General features: G+C 36.4%; 1 protein-coding gene across 4 annotated transcripts in view; it reads right to left on the reverse strand.

Moving 5' to 3' along the window:
• LOC110056277 (fidgetin-like protein 1) overlaps positions 1-24,512 on the reverse strand; it is a 205,724-nt gene that overhangs the window by 173,166 nt on the left and 8,046 nt on the right. For 3 of the 4 annotated variants that reach the window (XM_089288354.1, XM_089288350.1, XM_089288365.1), the window contains exons 2-4: positions 21,795-21,886; positions 17,885-17,938; positions 12,929-13,011 (exon numbers count right to left, since the gene is read on the reverse strand). In XM_089288354.1, the coding sequence (XP_089144480.1) occupies positions 12,929-13,011; positions 17,885-17,938; positions 21,795-21,886 (229 nt within the window). Of the gene's footprint in view, positions 1-12,928; positions 13,012-13,438; positions 13,632-17,884; positions 17,939-21,794; positions 21,887-24,512 lie in introns of those variants that run through there. The other variant, XM_089288359.1, reaches the window with a different exon arrangement.

A 24,512-nucleotide genomic window follows, 5' to 3' on the forward strand; every position in this document is an offset into this window, starting at 1 on the left:
TTCACTTTCATCTACTACCGCAGTTCATATATGAATTATTTCATATAAACTTCACAATACCTGTTTCTGTTTGTAGAAAAACAAAGATGGCCCTTCTAAAATCAGGATGAAATCTCCACACACATGATTCACCTTAACATGCAGCAATTTGATTGGTTGTTTATAGTAGCTCCAATCTGATTGGTGTGACATATATACATCTCTCACTGATCCATTGATCCACAATAACATACCCCAGACCCGCCAACTAAGAGGTATTTTTTTTACAAAAAAATAACTCAAAAAGAAAGGAAAAGCAAAACAAACAAAAACAAGAGAAAGTGACAAAACCAGGGCAAAAGCCTTGCCGGTTTTCTTTCGCTTTTCTTTTATTACAGGAAAAGGTATCATCATAGATGTTCTCGGACCAAAATTTGTTGGTTTATCAGCCTTGATGACTGGATTAGAATTATTTAAAACAAATTATTTTTGAACAAAGCAAGACCATTTCTTAAGGAAGGAACTACATTTGTTGGCAGAGATTGCGATATATCTTTCAAGCTCTAATTTTTCCAGCTCAAGGGTGGTGAAATCCACAAATTGGTATCTCCTACTATTAAGGGAACAAATGTAGAGAGAGTATTTGTCAATAAGAATGAGGTGGTTAAGGGTTAAGCAAAATGAGTTTAAAACACCTAACATTATTTCATAACTGGAGAGAATGAGTTTTTTCTTACAAAGAGAAGAATTAACCAATGTGTAAATTGTGACCAAAAGGACACTGCTAATGGACAATCAACAAAGAGATGTTCACTGGTTTCTTTAATGTTAGAACAAAAAGGTACTAAAGAACAAAGAGCACCAGGAAGTCTTCTATTTTTGGGAGTACTTCGTTTGTTTTCCAGGACCATATGTAATATCTGGCAGCAAGGAAGTAAAAGTATTGCTTTGTGTTGGATAGGGTGTCCGACCTCAGGCCAATTATTATATCAGGAGTAAAAATGTTGGATTTTAGTTTTATTTGGTTTTCAGCCAACCATTTCGTAAAGCCCTGCCAAAAACAAGACGTCTCGCTACACAACAAAAATAAATGAAAGAAATTCCTTCTCAGTTCTACAAAAGGTACAAATATCATTTTCTCTAATTCCTATTTTTTTAAGAAAATCATTTGTCACTAAACGTCTGTGAAGTAGTTTAAACTGAAAAATAATTAATTTGGTAGCTTTGGTGCTGCAGAAAGGGAGTTTGTAAGCCATCTCCCAATCAATTGTTTTGGAGCACTGAAGGCTGCAGTTGACACATCATTTCTCTTGGCTTTTCCTAGGGCTGCTCTGCTTAGCACTGACTAGCTTTTCGTATGCCAGTCTATTGCATTTAGGAGCGTTTATGAAGTTTTCTGTCAAAGTGCTGAAATTTCTGTGTTTTTCATTTTGGTTTTCTGTGACATTCCTTAACAATTTTATGTACGATACCACACCATGATAAACAAGAAAATTTGCTTTGACGTCAAAGCATTCCTTGAGTTCATTGAACGATTACAAGTTATCTGCCTCTTTCATTAAATGCCTGATGTTTTGTATTCCTTTGGAAGACAATGATTTGTAGTAGATAGGTTTATTTCCAATTCTCACAAGTGAATTTTGCCAAAGAGGTAAAGAGAGCAAATTTTTGGTGGAATTTATGCCATCATCATAACTGATTTCTGACCAGATTATTAGAATTTCTGTTGTAAAGGCATCTGATATATGTATAAACTTTGCCCAATCATTTTTGTTGAGGTTACCCTTAAAGATAACAACGCCGCCAAAAATCATGTAATTCAGAATCAAAGAATAATTTCCATTTACCATGATTATCATTGTCTAAGTATTTTTTGACCCATGTTGATTTGAGCGCTTTATTAAAAGATTTAATGTTGATCATCCTTAAACCTCCATTTTTATAATCACTGATCATTACATCTCACTTAATTTTGTCCCCCCTTCCACTCCAGAGAAAGCTGTAGAACATGTTTTTAATCTCATCTAGAGTGGCATGATTTGTTGGCAGTGGTGACAGAATATAAACAAGCTGAGAGGCGATTAACCTTTTTAATACAACGATTTCCCCCACCAGGCTTAGAAGACAGTATTCCCAGCAGCTTAAGCAATTTCTAACCTTTAGTAATTTTTCACAGTAGTTTGCTTTCATGCTGGCCAAGGGATCGGACGAAATCCAGACACCCAAGGCCTTAAGTTTGTCTGTAACCCATTTTAAATCTTATCAGGACATAATTTATCTTGACGCCCAGCACAAACCCCAATCCAGAGAATTTCTGTTTTCTTGTTGTTAAGCCACAAGCCAGATATCACACCGAAAAGCTCTAGGTCGAGCAAGGCAGATGTAAAGGGCTTTTTTGAGCTGTCTAAAATCATAGTAGTATCATCAACATATTGAGTAGTCTTGATTTCTTTTCCCCACACAGTTATCCCTTTCATATCTTTCTTTTCTCGTATTTTGTTGGCTAATATGTCTGCCCAAAGGATGAAAATAAGGCGAAAGGGGATAACCTTGCCTGACTCGTCTTTCAGGGCTGAAGTAGTTGCTTGCCCATTGATTATTAAGGATGCAGCTTTCTATGTTATGGTAGCACAATTTGATCCAGCCTAATAATGACAATCCAAAATTGACTTAGGAGGACTCTATCCATCAAGTAATCCAGCAGACTTATGACTGCCCTAGGCTCACAGATTGAACTCAGCACCATAAGTTAAAAGCGGCAAGACTTTAAGGACTTATAATAATAATGATAATAATAATATTTATACAGGGGGCGATCTCACGTAAAGTGGTTTTCAGAATGGCCCTGTGGAAAATATTGTAAAAACGTAAAAGCTATACCAAACAACGCTACTTAAACGTAAAAGATACGATATAAATGAAATATGATAAATTTAAGGCATGCGTTCAAGATTCTTTTTAAAAAGTAAAATAGATTCATATATACATTTCACCGATAAAAGTAAAATATAAACCTTTAAGGTAAAAAGCTGTTAAAATTGAGTCTTAACGTTTTCGATCTGTTTGATCATCATCAGATGATGAACAAACAGATTGAAAACGTGAAGACTCAATTTTAACAGCTTTTTTCCTTAAAGTTTTATAAAATAGATTCAGTTTCCTGTATTCCAAGACTTAAAAGGTTAAAATCAAGAGCTGCTTGGTATGTGATTTTTCGCTTTGCCCAGTCTGTTTTGGGAGCTGAAAGGTACAGATTATTGCGCTGGCGGGTATTATGATGGTGAATGGCATTACTTTGTCTAAAATTAAAATTAAAATCGATGATTTTATGAAGGCATCTAAAAATAAAAACACCTTGGTGAAGGTGCCGTCTGTGATCTGAGTGCTTTCATTCTAGTTCCTCAAGAGCTTCGGTGGCGGAGGAATATTTTAGTTTGTCTAAAATTAATTTCACTGCCTTGTTTTGTAGTACTTGGAGATCGTTCATCAGTTGAGTGTTGTTTTTGTCACTCCATATAATGTCACAATAGTCAAAAAGTGGAAGAGTTAGGGAGTGATAGATTGTTAGACAAGCATATAGTGGTAGAAGAGGCTTGATTTGTCTAAGAAGTCCAAGTCACTGGTTGGTCTTATTTACAATGTTTTTTATGTGCTCATTCCAAGACAGATCTTCTCTAAGTGTCACACCCAAGTATTTGAATGTATTGGCATTTTCAAGAGGGCTTTCATTGATCTTAATAGAAACAGTGTTTAAGGACTTTAGACGAAGAGTGCTTCCAAATAAAACAAATCTTGATTTATTGCAATTAAGGGTGAGCAGATTAGGATGTAACCATTGTGAAACAGTTTTTAAGTCTATATTCAGATAGTCTCAACGTCCTGGGCTGTTTTGGCAGAAGAGTAAATTAGGGTGTCATCAGCATAGAGGATCATTTTGCAGTGTCTGAGACATTGGGGAAGGTCGTTGATGTATATGATGAACAGTAGTGGTCCAAGTATGCTGCCCTGGGGTACTCCAACTGAGATAGGCTTGGGACATGAGAGACAATTTCCAATCAAGACAACCTGTTCACGAGCAGAGAGATAGGACTTCAACCAATCCATGGAATTGTTATCCAAACCTAGAGAGTTCAGTTTCTTGAGCAAAAGTTGGTGGTCGACTGTATCGAATGCCTTGCTGAGGTCAAGGAACACGGAACCAGTAACAAGCCCGTTCTCCATATTATCTAAAATAGTCTCAGTAAGATGAGCAAGGGTCACCTCAGTTGAAAGGTTTGGGCAAAAACCAAATTGTTCACGAGCAAGGAGTTTGTTCTCTTTGAGGAAGTTATATAGCTGTGTGTAAACGGCTTTCTTGATGGTCTTACTTAAAACTGGTAGGATTGTAATTGGTCTGTAAATACTTGCGTTAGTTCAGTCACCAGACCTAACTTAACTTAACTTTTCCCATTTTCCATATAGATGGAAAAACTGCCGATGAAAGTGACCTATTGAACAAAAAGGTAAGGCAGGGTGTGATGGCATCTGCAGATTCTTTAAGAAGTCGAGAACTTATCTTGTTGAGTCCAATTCTTTTCTTAGTTTTTAGCGAGGCGAGGTTTTTTGTGACAAATTGTTCCTGTATGTCAGAAATTTGAAGAAAAATGACGGCATTGTTTCACAAGAAGAATACCACCCGAAAGAGTTGCACTTATCTTTAAACGTGTTGGCTAGTTTCGTCCCAATGGATGTGAAGTAGTTGTTTAGGATGTTCGCAACTGGTTGAGGTTTGTTGTATAAAACTTCGTCAGATGAGATACATGTGGGTGCACTTCCAGATTTGTTATCACGGGATGTTATTTCATTCAGGGTTTTCCAGAGACCAGCACTATTTCCTTTGTTGTTGTTAATACATTCTTGATAGTAGTTGGACTTAGCTTTTTTCACAGCTTCATTTGTCTTAAACCTGAGTTTGCAGTATGTGGACCTGTGAGCAGGAGATTTACACTTCATTGCTTTTTTGTGAAAAAGATCATGTTCTTGCATCAATTTAGAGAGTTCAGGAGTCCTCCATGGAGTCTTATTGCCTTTGACTCTTTGCTTTTTATTGGAGCATGTTGGTCAGCAATACTAGAGTAGATTGTACACCATGTATTAACAGCTTCATTGACATCATCAGTGCGATAGACAGGAGACCAGTCAGTTGTTCTAAGGTCATGAAGAACAAGTTCTTTATCATACTGTTTATATGAGCGGTACTTGATAGTTCGCGGAGCGATCTTTGTAACACCTGCTTTGATTGTGTAATACACCAGGGAATGATCGCTCAGAGGTAAAGGAATCACACCTTTAATGACTACACAATGGCTGTTGCTCACAAAGATTAGGTAAATCAGTGATTCATTGTTAACAGTTACTCTGGTGGGACATTTGATGAGTTGATCCAAATTATGCAAATTTGCGAAGTTTTGAAGTTTTGATTTCGAGAGTAGATTTGCCTTTTGTTTGTTTCCATAATCAACATTCAAATCTCCCAGAATGATAAGTGCAATGTCATCCGATAGTTTTGATAACACAACAGTAAACACAGCGCCGGAGATGCTGTTAAGGAATCCTTATGCACAAAAATACTCAAGATTGATAAGTAGATATAGAGACTAACGCAGGCCGATAGAAAACCATGGGCAACCACCATCTTGACCATCTTAACTGCCATCTTAACTGCTTTTGTGTGGGTTTTGGCAAGACCACCTTTCTTGTCCTTTTCTATATTACGTACTAAATTGAAATCACCACCTAAAATTATATCGTCACAACGAAAAACTTGCAAGTGGCTAAAGAAACTCTCAAAAGAGGCTGGGTCGTCATCATTTGGTGCATAGATTGTGGCCAGAGTGAAATGTTTTTCATTTGTGTTAATAATTATCACAAATAATAAATCTGCCCTTGGGATCTGAATATGATCTTTCAATCTCAAAGGCAAAATTATTGTTAAAGAGAGTTGCGACTCCTCCACTGGTGCTAGAGCAGCAGCTAAACAAAGTTTTATAACCCCATTCAGATGACCAATTTGTAGTTGTGTTTTCAGAACAGTGCATTTTTTGCAGCAGATAAATTGAAAACTTTTTTGCCATTAGCCAATTAAATGTTTCCTTTCTTTTCAGTCTCTCTCCTAAACCCCAAACATTAACTGAACATATTTTAAGATCCATTACTAGATAGTCATATTTTAAAAGAAATCCTTCTGGGTAAAAACCGTGCAGTTGAAACCAGCTTGGATCGGGGCTAATGAAATTATAGTGGATCCGTACTTAAGCTTACGAGCTACACGTATAAACAAATAACACAAAAACATTAACATATAAAAAAATCCTTATCGTTAGACTGAAGTCCCGGCAGCCTTCATAGGTGTTAACGTCCATTTTGAACTTGACAGGATTTCTATTGCCAATCAGGAATTTAGGTGTGCACATTGGAAATAGCTATTGATTTGAACTTCTTTTGACTATAAAAGATTTGCATAGAGAAAAAGTCATTATTTCAATGGCAAAAAGAACACATAGGCTTGCAAGTAAATAATATTAGGTTTAAGGTTGCTTAAGATACTCGGGAATACTTTTAGAGTCATATCTTCCATTTTTTATGAAAAAAATTGACCTTTTACTTTGGCATCGCTTAGACCATGTTCCTCGCGAAATTTCATCATGGCTTTGATCAATACCTTCTGTTCCTCCTGGATAGCCCTGGTGTAATCTTCTGTGCTGTATGCATCAGCGTGTGTAATTATTATAGAATCTTTATGCTTACCTCTTACTAACCAAACTTTGTGTCGGTCTTTCCAGCAAACAAATCTTGCAATAATTGGTCTGTGCGTGCCTTGAATCTTCTTGCCAACCCGGTGGACTGCATGAAATCTCATTTTGGGGGTATCAACGCCAAGCTCTTTCTCAAAAACATTATACATTACCACTTTGTAGTCCTCATGTTCCTTCTCCTCGATGTTATTGAAGCCTAAGCTCTCACATCACATGTACTGTTCCAAAGCTCCATTATTTTCAACTTCTTGTTTTAATCTCCCTTCCAAGTCAGCAATCTTCTTGTTTAAGGCGTCCACTTCTCTCGAATGTTCCTTCGTCTCCATCTCAAAATGCTCTTTAAGTTCTTTGACTTTGCTCTGGGTGTAGGTCAGGCTTTTCTCAATGTCTTTGATAGACAGTTTTACTGCGTCTATTTCAGTTTTAAATTCAAATCTTAATTTGTCCAAGTCAGTGTGTAGTTTGACAAATGCTTCTGAAACTACCTGCCTTAGGCAATCCATGGAGTTTTTCAGTTCGTTGTACATGCTGTCGTCGCCATTGTTTGCCAAAGCGGCCATGACTTCTTCAGTTTCTGAAGAGCTTCACCCACACTTTGGTTTCTTGTGCTTTCTAAGGTGGCTAAATACACTACTACTTTATGGCAATCTTTTTTTAACCAAGTGCTAACTCTGCCAAAGATTTGGCCAAGAAATCCACATTTTGCCAGACCGTCAATCGAAGCATGTGCACGCCATGGCGGTCACCCCAGTCTCCCTTTTTCTATCATCATGCAAAAAAAGGTTCGCAACTTTGCCAAACGTTATTGTAACAGCATTGATGTTAAGTTAGTTTTCTCATCCTTTAAGATCGGTAACATGTTTAGCGTGAAAGATCCTATCCCTCATGGGCTCCATGCGGGTGTGGTGTGCTATGTCAGCAAAACCACCCGACATTTTTCCACAAACATACGTGAACACATGTCCAGTGATAGGACCTCTCTCATTTTCAAACACTTACAAAATTTTCAGCAATGCCGCACTTCGTGCTCCTATGACTGTTGCAGTATCCTAGATCACGCTTCCACCACCTTCCAGCTTAAGATAAAAGAAGCTATTCATATTCAATGGGAAAAACCTACACTAAATCATCAACTTTATCATGGTAATTTAAAACTTTCTTTGTAACATTTTACATTGTCAGGTTTCCTTTTGTTCTTATAGTCAATTAGCATTTTGCATACACTTTGTATTCAACTCTGTACTTTGTAATTTAAACTGAAGATGACAGAACATTCTGTTGAAACATATTTTTAAAACATGTTGTGTTGTTTCTAAACATTTAAACTATCCAAACCTATAGTCATATCCTAATTACAGGAAAGCCAATATTTTGAAATCCCCTGTTCCAAACTCACATCATTTCCATTAAACATCTCCTTCTAATGAGAACGACATGTTTCTCTCATTTGAGCAACTCAAACACAAAGCCAACATCAAAATTCCTTTAACACTTTACTAGGGCCTCATTACTGCCATTCCAACAGAATAGAAGAAGCTATTAAGGGTGGTTAAGGGCGCTTACGTGCATTGCTAAGGCAGTGAAATTTCACTTTCAGTTGCTTGAGTGTGCCTGAGAACAGGAAATTTAAACAATTCAACAACTTGCAAATGTTTCATGTTTTTTCTTTGTCTTTCACAAAATGCAAAGTACATGTAAAAGAGTACAAGCAAAAACAAACTAGGAGAATAAAAAAAAACAAGTGCAAAAGAAAAAGAAAAACCAGCTCTGCGTAGCTTTCCTGTGCTTCATTTGATCGTATAGAGCCACTGGTAGTGTGAGCTGCGCAACTACTGATAACTACTGATAGATCTTTAAATGGTAGAGGAAATGCAGTTTTTCATTAAGGCTACGGTATACCTTCAGGGATGTCTCGCATGCAAGCAATGTAGCGCATAGAGTTTAAGCAGTAGATACCTAAACCCCTATATCAAATTAACGCTTATAGAGCTGGCTATCAAACTATTCCAAGAATTTTGAAATAAAATGAATTGTCAAACTTTTCACAACCACTAAATGCAAACGTCCAAACCACCTTTCAAGAGCTACAAGTCAAAGCGATTTTTGTTTTTTGCCAATTTCATTTTTTCCTTGGTTTCAGGACCCAAAGCACTTAAAAAAAGTGCCTGCGTTTTGCCATATTCAATTGCAGTAAAAAGTTACAGAACAGTTTCGAAATAGGATTTAAAAAATGTAGAGTGATCGTAAAAAAATCGCTCTCGTAGTACAAATATTTGGAAATTAACAATTCGCAGACACATTTTTGTAGTTTATATGTTAAACTAGCTACTGTCCAAATTTGAGGGCAATTGAACATATTCCCTTTGAGTTATAACTCTTTACAGAGTCTGCTTCAAGCAGAAAAAATTATTCAAGAAAACAGTGTAAGAAAAATCTTCTGCTTTGCAAACAAACTCTGCCCACAAATGCCTTCAACTGGGTTCTCAGATCACTGAACCAATCAGTGCTGGGAAAGTTTACTACCGTTAACGTCCTGGTGAATAGAATCTCTAAAAAACCCTTGTGTTTTGCAATGTGCTCAAGGCGCCGAAGCAGGACAGATCATTTTTCTGTAGCTCAGTTTTTCTTGAAGCTGGCCACTCTAGCAAAATGGGGAAGATGAAAGAGGATACGAACGTTAGAGTGGCTAGGCGAAGAAAACAGATAAAAGAAAGTGCGGCAGGGCAACTGTGCGTGGTCAACTGTGCATGGATAATATTTCAATGGGTCTCAATGAGTCCAAAGATTCGTCGATATCGGATTCATCGGAGTCTCTGTCAACATCCCTGTTATTGCTGTCAAGTTCCCAAATTTTTACATAACCTTTCTTTTCTCTTCCCTCAATTTTTTTGCCCGCCTTATACAATGGCTATAGCTTCATCCACGTGGCAAACTTTCGCATCTTCACTCATTGATGTATTTTCACTCGTTGTTCGCTGCTTTTGCTTTTTCGAACTGGTCCATGTTTTTAATGTGCTCTACCTTTACTTATAACTGAATAGAATTACACCTAATACCAAAAATGCTTGGTAGTCAGAACAACAAAGCTGATCAACTGATGAGTAGTCAATTCATGACATCTGTACAGGTAATTCCCGCGAAAATCATCACGGTTTATTGCATATGCACCATAGGGCTGTCAATCAAGATGTAAACTTTTACTTCCGGCGAAAACGTAAAACCGCCATTTCTCCGCCAATATTTAGTCTTTTTCAAAAAAATTTTCAGGAATTAGAGATTATTCTTCGACCGCTACTCTGACCCAAAAATCCAAATTTGAAGAACATTGCCGACCTGAAGGTATACTGTAACCTTAAATCCAGCTTTTTTATGAGTTACTATTTGAGCCAACATTGGAAACATACATGTAACTATGCATTCCGTCTGTAAAATGCTTTTTTCTTTTCAGAAAGTTATGAATTTTTCAATATTTTGAAATTCTCTCAAAATCTGAACTTTAAGGAATGAAACAAAATCTATGCATGGCATAATAAAGATTAAGGTTAGTTCCCACCTTCACAGGTGTCCTTGGGGAAAATTTGTGCATGCACCAGTTTCAATAAACCCTAACAAACTATATATCAGAAGAAAGCTTAATAGATGTAGTTTAAAATGAAAATACAATTTAAGAGAGTTTATATTTTAGGAAGTGTCAGGAGCCAGTAAGGCATGAAATGACCAAGGGTTCTTCTATTGCATTTATCGGGTATCGGATGTGGCCACACAAGCAAATGGCTGCAGTCTTATTCACAAGGCATCAATCAACTACAGGGTGTCAGGCTTTTTCGATATTCTGATTGGCTGTCTAGATATTGACATCTAAAGTTGGAGTAGCAAAAATTAGGCGAGACGTGTTGAATAAATGGATGCCATGGGAAAAATATATCAAATATCAAAATTTCCTGACACACGTTCGTTTCCCATTATCCCTGGAATGTTCTGGCAAAATTTCACAGAAATCCATCAAATCTGTATACCCTATAAATTCACTCAAAGTTGATGTATTCCTACCAAAATCAAATACAAGATTTTAGCTTGTAAGGGTTCATAACCAACTTGCACCACACCAGGAGATTATCTCACCTTGTGAAACCGCAAATCAAATGAACAACAGGACATCCTAGCATCAATGACAAAGGATCAGGATTTCCTGGGGAAAGCATCGCATTGTAACACGTTTTTTACTCGCTGTCGTATTGGAGAGAAAGGCACTAACACGGGCAAACTAGCCAAAGGCAAAAGAACCATTGTAAAGACAATTAAAGCCAACAAATGTAATGATAAGCACAACAACGAATCAAAGTACAGACTGCTTAAAGAGTCTTCGTAACTTTCAGAAAGGTGTTTACACAAAAAGGGGTCCTTACTTTCTTCTTCGGGCTTGTTTGTTTCTTTTCCTCGGTCCAAGGAGTTTTTCTGTTTTGAATTTTCCACTGGAGAGCAAGCGCAAAGGGCTATTTGCAAATTTTGTCAAATGCGCAATATAAACAATACCAAATAACATGAAATACGAGCTCCTAGATGAGCGTTTCCAGCGAAAATCTCCCCTGGTGGTTTCGTCCATTTATGCAATTCTGACACCTTCCGGGTTTATTACCTTTACTTGCAAATACATTTTTTCTAAATAACTTGGCCGCTTTTTTAGATTTGTAATATTTTTCTTTTGTATTAACATTAGATAAAGTGACTTAAATTTTGTCATATAAAGGAAAACACTATTTCTTTGCCCTTGAAGGTGGGAAGTAACCTTAAAGTCAAAATACTAAATCAAGGGAAAAAATCCCGATAAAGTAATATGCTTGAGAGCCTTGAACATCTTTCAGAATTAGTCACATGACCATGGGCATGGCCTGGTGACATCATCACTGGTGTTACTGGTTACAAAAAAGTTAAAACACATGAAATAGCTCTGAACTAAGTAAAAATGACAAGGTTTATACAAATATAAATTTTCCTTAGCAATGGCTCAAAAAGATCAGTTAAAGGGCCCTTAAGCAATCAAAACAACTGTTCTCAAACTGTAATTTCAACCTCTGCTCAACTTCTGGACAATGCCCCCCCCCCCTCCTCCCCCCAAGAACAAGAACTGTCTATTCTTTTCTTCTAAACAAAGCAACAAGTCCACCTACATTAGAGGACTGAATCTTAAATTAAAGTTTCACCAAGGAAAATGTTCACAAAGTGTATGCATTCCCACTCTTGATAACCAATCATTCTAAGTTAACTGCCTTTCAGTACAACATTGTACCAACTAACTTGAACCTGTTTCAAGCTGGAATTACTAAAAGGGATACTTGCACATTATGCAAAACTGAAAAACAAACAATCAACCACTTACTCTTCTTTTTGGCAAAAATTCAAAAGCTGGTGGCTCCTGAGATTTAAACGGAATGCACCATCCTCTTTGGATATCATGACAACATCAAAAACAAGCAGGCACTTAAGCCTGATTCATGCTTGTGAGATAAGTGTAACACAAGTGAAATAAGCATAAGCCCAAGAACAAGAAAAACGGAACTTGTTTCTTTTTCTTGTGCTTATGCTTGTGCTTCTTTCACTAGTGTTAAGTCTATCTCACAAGTGTGAACCAGGCTTTACACTAATCATTATTACTTTTATGTTTATTTGTTTAATTTTTTTTTATAAAAAATATTTTTTAGACATAAAAACAAAATTATGTAGAATGCATATACAGTCAAACCTCCAGTTGCGACCACCTCTCCATTGCAACCAGTTTTCCAAAACACCAAAATTTTCTTAGTCAGATAACTATATTTGGAACCTCTTGTAAGTGACCACTTGAAAGATAATAGAACAGAAATTGGATAATAAAGTGCTGTAACATTATCACATTCCTGGGTTGTACAAGAGACAGACATTTTTCAATGGGAAGTACCAGATTTTTCTCTAAATTTACTTTTCACATTAAAAAAAACATTTAAAACATGAGGTGAGTCTCTTCAGTTACCATAATTATGTTAATGAGGAAAAATTTTGACCCCTTATGGTCTAAGCTCTTGTAAGCGACCACCTCCCATAAGCAACCACAAAAGGTGATATTTTGAGTGGGCACTTACAGGAGGTTTAACTGTATCAGCACAGAAGTAATACACTACCTCAACTCTTTCCAGCAGGCAATGGTAAATGGGCTGTTTCTGCAAACTGTCCAAGGACAAACTTGAGGTCCAATCCTGGCTCTCTACAAAATAACAAGAAGATCTTTTAGATCTTGTAATCAAGCTTTTAAAATTTAACTGTTTTGTTAATACTACAGTCACAATGCAGTGCACATTCCAAAGCAGTCCTTGATGATTCATTGATTACTGTAGACACCACATCACTTGATCAACACAAACTGTATTATTGCAACATCAGTTGTAGCCATTGTGAAATCTCCGATGATGTAATGGTCTTACTCTAGAACTTTCTTTGGAATATGAATGAGCATGAACAATATAAACGATACGATAATAGCACTACTAACAACAGCTTTCTTTCTTAAAAGTCATGATTAAATTTAATTGGTTTTTTCCATGAGAAAAGGGCTAGCAAAGTAATCACACGAGTAACATAATTCAAGAATTACACTATCCATGGATATCTTTAGTAAGTGGTTATTTCCCTACCAACAACATAATCCTTGCACATTCTGGCACATTCTTTGTTTGGCTTGCAAATATTTAATTTTTCTTCCGATCTCTGAACTCACTGCGATGAAACAGCCAAAGAATTTACTTCATTTGTCTTAAACCACAAGAAATACTCGCAAAATTGCAAATAAATTGATGACCATCGCTTCTGGTGAAATAAACTTGCAAAGTAAACAAGATCTTACATGTATTTGTCACATAGCGAAAGTAAAAGCTGCAATGTCAGCGCATTCCATGGCTGACGTAATACCTTTTTTAGCATATTTATTATTCCCTTCGAATCCAACACTTCGATAAAACCAAAAGAAAATATATACTTTACACACAATAAAGAAAACAATATCCACAACATTATCCGTGTATTAATGCTTCAACATGTTTTGGCGAATACACATCACAGTTTGCATGATTCAAAATTTGGCCGAGAGGAAGTTTGGGTCTGGTCACCGACAAAACAAAAAAAATAAAATAAACCCATGTAGAACATGAACCGCGCTCAGGCCATGGCCGCAAGGTTAAACATAGGCACGCAAGGTGTGCAAGAGTTATTTTTTGTGAACAATAAGTCTCGGAGATAGGAGCATTCATGGAACTGTTTACAGTAATGATTTGGTTGATTTGACAAGTTTCTTTGGTTGCGATGCACAGCAAGAAAGAAACTGAGAGTTTATGATGTACATACGATGTTACATCGGTAATGGTAAGATAACTAAATAGTAAGCCATAAAATGTTTGACTGAACAAACTACAGTAATCTGACACGTCTCCAGATTAATGTAGATACCATCTTAATTTCTAACAGGCAATTTGATTCGTTCTTTGATACAACCCACACTGTGATTGGTCTGACACACGCACATGCACAACTCCCTCACTCACCGATCACATAGCCCTTCCCCTGGGGGGGGGGGACTCCCTTATATGGGCTATATAGGTCTGTGCGGCCCTGAAGGGTATGGTTCTTCAGCTGTTTTGGTCATAACTAGGGTATTAATTTTAGCTGATTTTGGCCATTTTGGTCATAAATAGGGTATGGTTTTTGCGCTCTAGCCTTGATATGGGTATGCTTTAAGAAGAAGCCACTTTTTCATCATTATCAAAAAGAAAATCAACAAAAGCCCTTCACAAATTTATATGTTTACGGTAATTTAATATTGGTTTGAACTAGGGAGCTAATTATAACGCAGGTCTGAAACAGGGTTTTGATTTAAGGGTCAGGTCGTAAATAGGGTTTCAAATTTTTGGTCAGGTCATAAACAGGGTAAGGAATATTGCAGATTTTGGTCATAAATAGGGTAAGGGTTTTGGGAAGCGGGCCACACACCCCCACCCAATTTTTCTGAGAGTACCCCCTTGGCAGCCCTTCCAGCCCCCAAGAGGAATTTTTGCTCAAAAATACTCAAGTTAAGGGAACTTTTCACATTTTATACAAGTCGTAAGTTTACCTTTTTTACACAACACTACTTCACTGAAAATTGAAAGAAAGAGAGAAAAAACCTCTCTGACACATTGAAAGTGCGGTTTAATTAAATTGCACTTTAACTTGGTGCCACACAGTCTTCAAAGAACATTTGAACAGTTTTCATACTTTTTACCTTTAAAAATATCGGACTGAAAAGAATGTCATAAAATGCCCATGAAATAAAAATATTCTACTGCTACTGCAGAGACATAAAAACCGTCCAGAAATGAAAGCTTCTTTTTTCTTTAATATCCTGGGAACAATAGCCGATAACTTGTCAGCTCTAATTGAATTTACCCCATATAAAAACAAAAGTGTTAAGTTACCATTTGTAACTAAAGATAGCAAACATCTCGTGGGACCAAGTGGTGATGATTCGTCAGCTCTAATTGAATTTACTCCCTTGCGAAAAACAAGAGCAACAAGAACAAAACAATCATTACCTGCACCTACTACAGTAAACGTTAGAACTGTTTCAAATCTAAATAGCCTCATCTACTCTAAAACATGTACCAAGAACTAGAAGCAACAATTCGTGACCTCTAATTGAATTTACTCCTTGTGAAAAACAAAAGTATCAAGTTACCTTTGTAACTAAAAATAAAAATATCTCGTGCCATTTGCATACAACTTACTGATGAACTCTTTCAAACTCAAGGCTCGTCTCGTTCATAACTAGCCACCATTACACTGAACATTATGCACTCTGAAACAACTCAATGTATGTATGTAACTGTCACACTCCGCTCCAAACTGGACTAAAAATCACAAACCAGCAACGTACACATCAGTCTTTATTTTTCAATTACCAAAGTCCTTGTGTTTATACATACCTTGTGTTTCTCGCATACCATCTACCTTTACAACAAGAAATTTGATCGGCTGTTCATAGTAGATCCAATCTGATTGGTGTGACATACATACATCTCTCACTCACTCACTCACTCACTCACTCACTCACTCACTCACCCATTGACCCGTCCATAACGTACCCAACACGCCAACTAAGAGGTTTTTTTTCAAAAAAATAACTCAAAAACTGTGCAAAGATGTTAACTTCTTTTTTGTTTAATATCCTGGAAACAAGAGGCGATAAGTTGTCAGCTCTAATTGAATTTACTCCCACGTAAAAAAACAAGTGTTCAGTTACCATTTGTAACTAAAAATAGCAATATCTTGTTTTGTTTGTTCAAACATTTCATGGGAACAAGTGGTGACGATTCGTCGGCTCTAATTGAATGTACTCCCTTATGAAAAACAAAAGTGTCAAGTTACCATTTGTAACTAAAAATAGCAAACATCTCGTGGGAACAAGTGGTGACGATTTGTCAGCTCTAATTGAATTTACTCCTTGTGAAAAACAAAAGTATCAAGTTACCCTTTGTAACTAAAAACAAAAATATCTTCTGCCATTTGCATACTACTAACTCATGAACTGCATCAAAACTCAAGACTCATCTCGTTCAAAACTAGCCACCATTACACTGAACATTATGCACTCTAAAACAACCCAATGTATGTACCTAACTGTCACACTCCGCTCCAAACCGGACTAAAAATCACAAACCAGCAACATACACATCAGTCTTTATTTTTCAATTACCAAAGTCCTTGTGTTTAATACAATAAAACGCCCAAGACTTCATATACCTCACTAAAGTTATCATGAATGAAAACAATTTCCTTTTTCTCCTACTGCAATTCATGCTGGCTATTAATGTGAAAAAGCGAAAACCCTGATAACATTGAAGAGAAAAGATTTAGTTTCATTTCAAACGTATCTTCTCATTCCAGTGGTAAACAAGAACCATTATAATTGTAAAATCATCACAGAACAATATCTTTTTGTTCTGTTGACCAAATTAATTGTAGTCTCTTCGCTTTTCACAGTGAAACTTGTCAATGGATGCTGACATTGACTACACGCCCGGAACACTTACCACAAACTCTGCAGCAATATTTAGGTTTCAATACAACATGCAGATGATTTGAACCTGGTCGCAACCTCATCAAATTCCCAGTAGTGCATTCCGCTCCCCTTAAATACAATCATTCTGATCATTCAAATCTTAAACCTAGTAGCAGAGCGGCTAAGACTCATTTAATTGAAAACTTTATCTAATGGGAAAAGCTCACCCTTCATTGCATGCTCGTAGTTATATGCCAACCACTATGTTTCTTTGACTGATTATCCAATTGCAAATGTTTATCAAACCCGCCCACAAAATCCTTGCCTCAGAAGATGTCGAAATAAGCCCAATACATGAATAATTCCTCCTCTTTTATAGAAGAATAAATATGGCTGTTCTGAACTGTATCAGGATCAAATCTCCTCACATACTATTTACCTTCACAACAAGAAATTTGATTGGCTGTTTATAGTAGATCCAATCTGATTGGTGTGACATACATACATCTCTCACTCACTCACCCATTGACCCGTAACATACCCGACACGCCGACTAAGAGGTATTTTTTTTACAAAAAAATAACTCAAAAATGATGGCTGTAGCAACCAGATTTGAAACTTACTGCTGACTTTTTTTGTCATCTATCTCCAGTACATTCAACCACGCAATCATGCAACCAGCAAAATCATACACCTAAACTTTGTGATTTCATGACGACTATTTTCTGAGAGACATACACGTAATGTTCCTGCTGCAAGAAATAATATTATAAAAAATTTCCCACTACTTTAGAAAGGTGTCTCTGCAGGTCAGACAAAATTGACGCTGTTATTTTGGGAGATTCCAGTGCCTACATGTAGCAGAGAATTTTAGATGTCGAGTTGAGCAAGTCAACCTTTCCAAGTGTAGCTTTATAAATTTTTGATTACATGCTCTTTTTGTGCAAAATAAATTGAATAAATTACATCTTTCATGACAATATTAATTTGCTTAATATCCAGTAAGATGATTGTGTGTGTATCAATTCAAAAATGTTGACCTTTCCCTTACCATTCCGATGACCAGAGACAAGAGTTAAGACTGTCTCAGCAAAATTGTTTAAGCCTACGATGAAAATGCACAACAGTTAAGGTATGATATGCATAATATTTATTATTACCAGTAAGTAAACCTATAATCAATGTCCCAGAAACTACAAACTACATGTATTATATATACAGACTGGAAAAATCACATATAGAGACTGGATATACCATACAATAACTGATTCCTTTAAGAGCCCATTAACTGATCCTTTTGGGGTATTACTAGGAAACTTTGTCATTTAGAAAACAGTCCTAAGAAAATAGGCACACTGATTGGTTAAAAATCATGTTTCTATAACTCGATGGAAACACAGAACTAGCACGAGCTGTTGACGTAATGATGGCACAAGCAAAGAGAATTGACACTTTGATAATTTTTATTTTATTTATTTTATTTTATTCGCTTTGCATTTATGATGCCAAAAAAAAATAAACATTACAATCAATATGTAGAGGTTTGGCAGGGACATTGCAACAGCTCAATAGCCAATTACTGCAGGCCCAGAAATAAAATATATGTAAAAAGAAAGAAAGAAAAACCACATTACATGCAGCACATTACATGCAGCACATTATTAATCAAAGTTAACAAGTTGTTTTCCTTTTTTGTCGCAATGTTTTCTATAAGAAAGAGAAAACATGTTCTTTGCATTTCTATCAAGTTTTATGTAATAACCCAAGTTATTCTCGCATTTTGCTTGGTTCTCACCTGTGATCTATTAGAGGACAGATGCACGATTGACGTCATCATTTCAAAGTTTCTCCTTTGTGTTTTGAAATGGCGGAAAGTTTTGAGAATTTAGATAATATTTTACATGACTGGGCAAAAGATAAGGTACAAGAAAGTCTTGTCCAGGCATTGAACAGGTACCAGAAGCATAGACTAGCAGGAAGAAGAAAGATAAAGCCGTTTCTGTTTTAGAAAATGACTCAGAAAAAATACTTGAGCAGTCTCAGTCGGCAGTCGAGCGAAACTAAACCAAACACAAAATTAGTCTTGGTAAACTGAGAACCATTGCTTTATCTTGAATTTAACAAACCCAATAAACAAAATGTTTATGAGATTAATTTATTTAACACATTGAACTTTTCTCAGTCTCAAAATAATTGTTGACACAGTGATTGTCTAGAATGAAACATCAAAACCACTTCTTAAAATCAGTTAAAATACACAAATAACCTTGCTTTCCAATGTGAATGTTCCAGTCCGTTTCAGGGCCTAGCAGCGTACAAAGTATAGCTCACTACAGCTCACAGCCAACTGTATCGCAGCTAAAAGGTGTCTCCGACACTATTTCAAACTGATTTGAGAATCACCAACCACAGAGGACACAAATTTCCACCATCATTAATGCTCCTTTCATTCAAAACTCGAATCAAATGGCCTCCAGGTTGACCGCAGCCACAAGTTTTCCGGGTGTACTTTTTCAACTCCTGCAATATTCAAGGCAACATCCATGCTTTTCAGCTCACAGGGCTGCTCTGATGACAAAACTGACTTGACTTATCCAGCATTTTCTTTAAGATTTGCAGATTTCGCAGTTCAATTCTGCTTTCGCTGTAAGTTTTCATTCCATGAGCAGCAACGCTCAAGTCAAGTTTGACAGTGGCGTGATTTTCCTGGACCAATCACAATTCTTTGCTACGCATAGCAACCAATGAGATTGCTTCAATTTGTATAGACAATAGATTACGTTGTCAAATGGCTTTTTTCGTGTTCGCCAAAGTGGGCAAAGGCCGGCTTTCAAGTTATGTTGAAAGATTTTGAAATAAAAAAAGCTTTATCTGTAGTAGTTTGTTTCATTATTATATAAAACAAATAGATTCCATGTTGCTGTGCGTTTGTTCAGTAATAGATCACAGTAGACGTCAAAATGTGGTAAGAACATCAGTGACACACTCAGCTATCGCCTTGTGTGCCACTTTTTTGTTCTTACCACATTTTGACGTCATCTGTGATCTATTACTGAACAGACGCACGGCAACATGGAATCTATTTGTTAAATAGAAACACTTGTGAAAGTTTGGGAGAACCCGAAAAAGCTGTGGAAACACTCACCTGCAGCTCATGTTCCCACAGCATTTCACGCTCTCCCAAACTTCCACTTGTGTTTCTATAACTCGATAGAAACACAGTACATGTTTTCTATTTCTTAAATACAGGTAACATCACTACATTTAGTCACGTGAGAGCTATTTCGTGGCTATAAACTTTATGGCTAGAAGACCAATGATGGTGTTACCAGGCCAAATCAACAGTCATGTGTCCAATGCCAAGGAAAAAGGTTTAGGGGTAATGCTTGTTAACTTACAACTTTATCAGTCAGAATGTTTAACATTGATTTAATATTTCAATTTAATTTCTTGTTTCACCATGCATTGATTTTGTTTTTATTCTAAAAAGGTAAAATAGCACATGAGAAATTCAAAACATTGAAAATTCTGTAATTTCCTGAATCAAAGTGAAACTGTTGTTAACTCATGGATATGGAAGTGACCGCTGATTTCCCTTTTCCAGTCAAACACTGAAATTGTATCCTCAATTGTTGATGTTTTGAAAAGTACTTTGTGTAGCCTGCCAGTGATGCATTCTTTTTAGTGAAAAATCAAACACAAGTTCATTCCTAAAGAAACAGAACTGGATACCAGAAGAGAACTGAGTGTCTGTTGTATATTCTCTTGATGTACTGTCTGCCATCATTATTTATTGTAACATTAGCTCAGATAATAAGTTGCAGAGCAATACTAACAATAAAATTATGCTCTAATTCCTTCACAATCATTGTCAAAGTCCTTGATGAAAGGTTTAAAGGTTTCAGAAACAAGCACAGTACATACCAGTATTTTATAAACATGCAGGAAACTATGTTTTGCTATATACAAGATCTTTCCATCTTACTCTTAATTTATGTTGTGCAAATTCATCTCATGATCCTGAAGTAATTTCATATAAATTTTTCCTTTCCACCGCCAACCAGTATACTTTAGTGTAATTATTAAATGTTCAAAACCACATGCTTCTGCTTTAAATGTGAACATGTATGACCAGTTTAGGGCTGACATTAAGGGCCATAACCCGTAACACCAGTTATTATAGGGCCAGCTTCGTGAGTGGGCAAGATGAATCAAATCCTGTGCTGTGATTGGCTACCCGAGCAGGCAAGATGGAGCTATCTTGCCCGTTCTGGACTACCCGCCATGTCCCACAACAAAAATTTCCCCAAAAGCCATATACTAAATCCTTTATTGACCAAGCTTGTTCAGTCAAGATGGCTGGATATTTGCCTCGTTCTTTTTTTTGCAAGTTTAAGGACCTCGACTCTGTCTCAGTCCATAAACACGCAAAAAAAATAACTTGGCCAATATCCAGCCATCTTGACCTCACACTTGGTCAATAACCCATATTTACAGCTGAGTATCTTGATGTTACAGGTGAACTTACCTGTTCTTGGTACAATTCGCCCACAAAGTAACAAGTTTGTTACAGGTGTGAGGACTAAGGCAATGGGTGACTCAAAACTTAATGACAGCCCTGTAGTAGCAGTGTATCACATATAAAACTAAAAGATGCTTTCATAATGTAAATATAATAATTATTATGAACAGCTGATTAGAGTATCAAATGAATTAGATAGATAGCCAGTAATTTCAGTTGGCCTTTTAAACCACCAAGGACTGAAGTTGCTCGGTTGAAACATCTTTGGATAAGTACCTACAAACATTATTTAACATTTTTAAATTAGTAAAGTTAGTGTCATACACAACTTCAAATGTATACTACTGATGTCCATCCTTGATTGCAATTTTAACATTTTCAGATGAATTTACTAATGCAGTAAAATAAAAGGACCATTATGCTAATTTTCTATTGTTACCTTTCTCAGGTTCTTGAGTATCAATTACTTGACAGTAGCTATAAAAAAACTGCTGTAAAAGTCTTGAATAAAGCTGGTGTGACACTCTTTCACTAAAAAATAAAGACATTCCATAGATATTTAGTACTCATTGAGATTAAATTTAGAAAGACACTGAAAGATAATTGGTGGTGAGACAAGTTTACTTCTGTCAATACTTCATCTTGATCTCCTTTCAAAGCCATAGCCTTAAAGGCGAAGGTCACTCAAAATAACATAATATTATATTTTTTGTCAAAGCTAATAAAAAGCATTGTACTAAGTGTAGCCACTCACTGAAGTTTCAGTCTCCAAAGAAGCCCACAATTTGCCATCTAGCCGCCATTTTGAACAGTAATCAGCAGCCAGGCCACATTTTATGACGTCATTCCATCCAAAAGATTTTGTCCAAATGGTTTCCAACAAGCCTTTTAACTACCATTCTGAGTTATGGCTACTCTTAAGGCGTATTTTTTGTAACCAAACATGCTCCAAACTCCAAACATGATAGCAGCGAAGATAGTGAAGTGGATAATTGCTTGGAAAAAACACATTTTGCTGACCTTGTGAAGGTGCAAAGTCAGTTGCAGGTTTTACTCCTTCCCCCCAATTTCGAGTCGGATGGAATGACGTCATATAAACACGGCCTGCCTGCCAAGTACAGTTCCAAAATGGCGGTCTCCAAAGTCAAATGTTGGGCTTCTTTCGAGACAAATTTTTTTCAGGATAGCAGGCACTTTAGAGGCTGAAACTTCAGTGAGTGGAAACACTGAATGTTTACTAGCTATAGGTGGGGACAAAAAATTAAGTACTCTGGTCCAGAAGTAACCTTCTCCTTTAACACACAATTGAATTCCATACATGCAAAACTAATTTATGCTAAATGTAACTTATTGATAAGTGAATAAACATGGTGAATTTCTTTAAGCTCGGTAATAAAATGTGAAAAGTGAACTGATCAACATGACACGAGCATAGAACAAAGAAAAAAACTGAGTCCCCGACAGGAATCAAACCCACGACCCTAACAAACACTGGGCGGGCGCTCTATCCACTGAGCTACGAGAACTCAAGGAGAACAAGCTAGGTCATTCAACTGAGTTCATATGTGACAGGCATCCTGCATACTGCTAGGATCAGCACTGTCAAAGTCATTGAGAGTGTGATAAGTGAATAAAGATGGTGAATTTTTTAAGCTCGGTAATGAAATACTAAAAGTGAACTGATCAACAAGACACTAGCGTGGAACAAAGAAACAAGTTCACTTTTCACAATGTAACTTATTGTTACGTTTCATAACCTCACACTGCATAAATTAAGACAGTTTGAATTTACTTTCTTTTGTCACTTGGAAGAGGTCATGCGACATTGAAACATTGCGTTAAACTTTCCTCACTCACTTCAATGTATGCTTTATTTTTCAGTTGTCACAATTTTCAAGCATGTTCATACCAAACTGTTAAGAATCTGTCCATGTAAGAACCAACCATTGTGTTTTTGGCTTAAAACTGGCTCCTACAAATTTCCTAATTTTTCTAATTTTGTACTTTATAACTAAGTGAACTCAATATTTTATGTAGCTGAGTCCAATTAGTAGACTGGCAACTTCACTTCCCTTCTTCCATACCATTGATGTAAATGATATAGTATTCTTCATGAAAAGCAGAAAAATAACTAGTGAGACAATCTCAGACAGCGCAGAGTGTAATGCATAGCTCTGACGCAGTAATCTTGACACAGTTCCTGTATAACCCCTGCCATTCACTCCTGGTTTGTACTGACCTTGCTAGTCAGCTAGGGATTTTGATGAGACATATTAAATCTTATCAGTGTGTATGTTTGATGTGTGTATTTTCATTCAGTCCAAGAATAACATACAATTAATTACCATTTGTCAAGACAGCTCTCGAATTTTACTGCAGTGTTTTACGTTGATTTTTGCTCATTTTAAATTAGATAATACATTTAAGTTGTGAATGTGACAATTTTACTCTTCACGAAAACGTTTGTAACTTGATACTTTTGTTTTCCTCGCAAAAGTATGTAACCTAAAACTCTTCTTTCTCGAAAACACATGGAAGATGTGCTAGTATTCTTTTCACAACTGGAGATAAATGGAAGAAAGTTGAATGTCTGATGAAGAAATGGAAGAAGAACAATTTGCTTTATTTAAAATGCAAATTTTCTTTTGACCAGTAAACAGGAACTAATCTAATTATCAAATTGTCACGGAACAGCACGTTCTGTTTCCACCTTTGGTGTTAACAATAAAACCACTTAAATTTAAAATACACACTAATATCGATTAATACAACTGCAGAGCATTTCAATGAGAGGTATTGACAGTAAACAACGCTACTTGACTGAGATTATATCCTTCATCGGTGAACGATTTCCCTCAAAGACTGATAAAATTTATGCTTTCAGTAGGTGCCACGGAGTCTGCAGCAATATTTGAGCAGTTTCCTGGGTTTTTCGTTCAATTTGACAAGTTTCAATAACACTTACTCAGGAGAGTTTTGGCTGCGGGTATGAACATTTTGGTCTCTTTGATGGAGACGATTAAAGGATGAAACAAGAAGATCTGTTAGATCTTAAAACCGCGCTTTTAAAATTTAACTATTTTCTTAGCACTACAGTTGCAACGCAGTGTACATTCGAAAGTAATCCTTGATGATTCATTGATTACTGTAGACATCA

The sequence above is a fragment of the Orbicella faveolata genome, unplaced genomic scaffold, assembly GCF_042242905.1.
Source record: "Orbicella faveolata isolate gen_17 unplaced genomic scaffold, um_ofav_v1 contig_1, whole genome shotgun sequence".
Lineage (NCBI taxonomy): Eukaryota > Metazoa > Cnidaria > Anthozoa > Scleractinia > Merulinidae > Orbicella > Orbicella faveolata.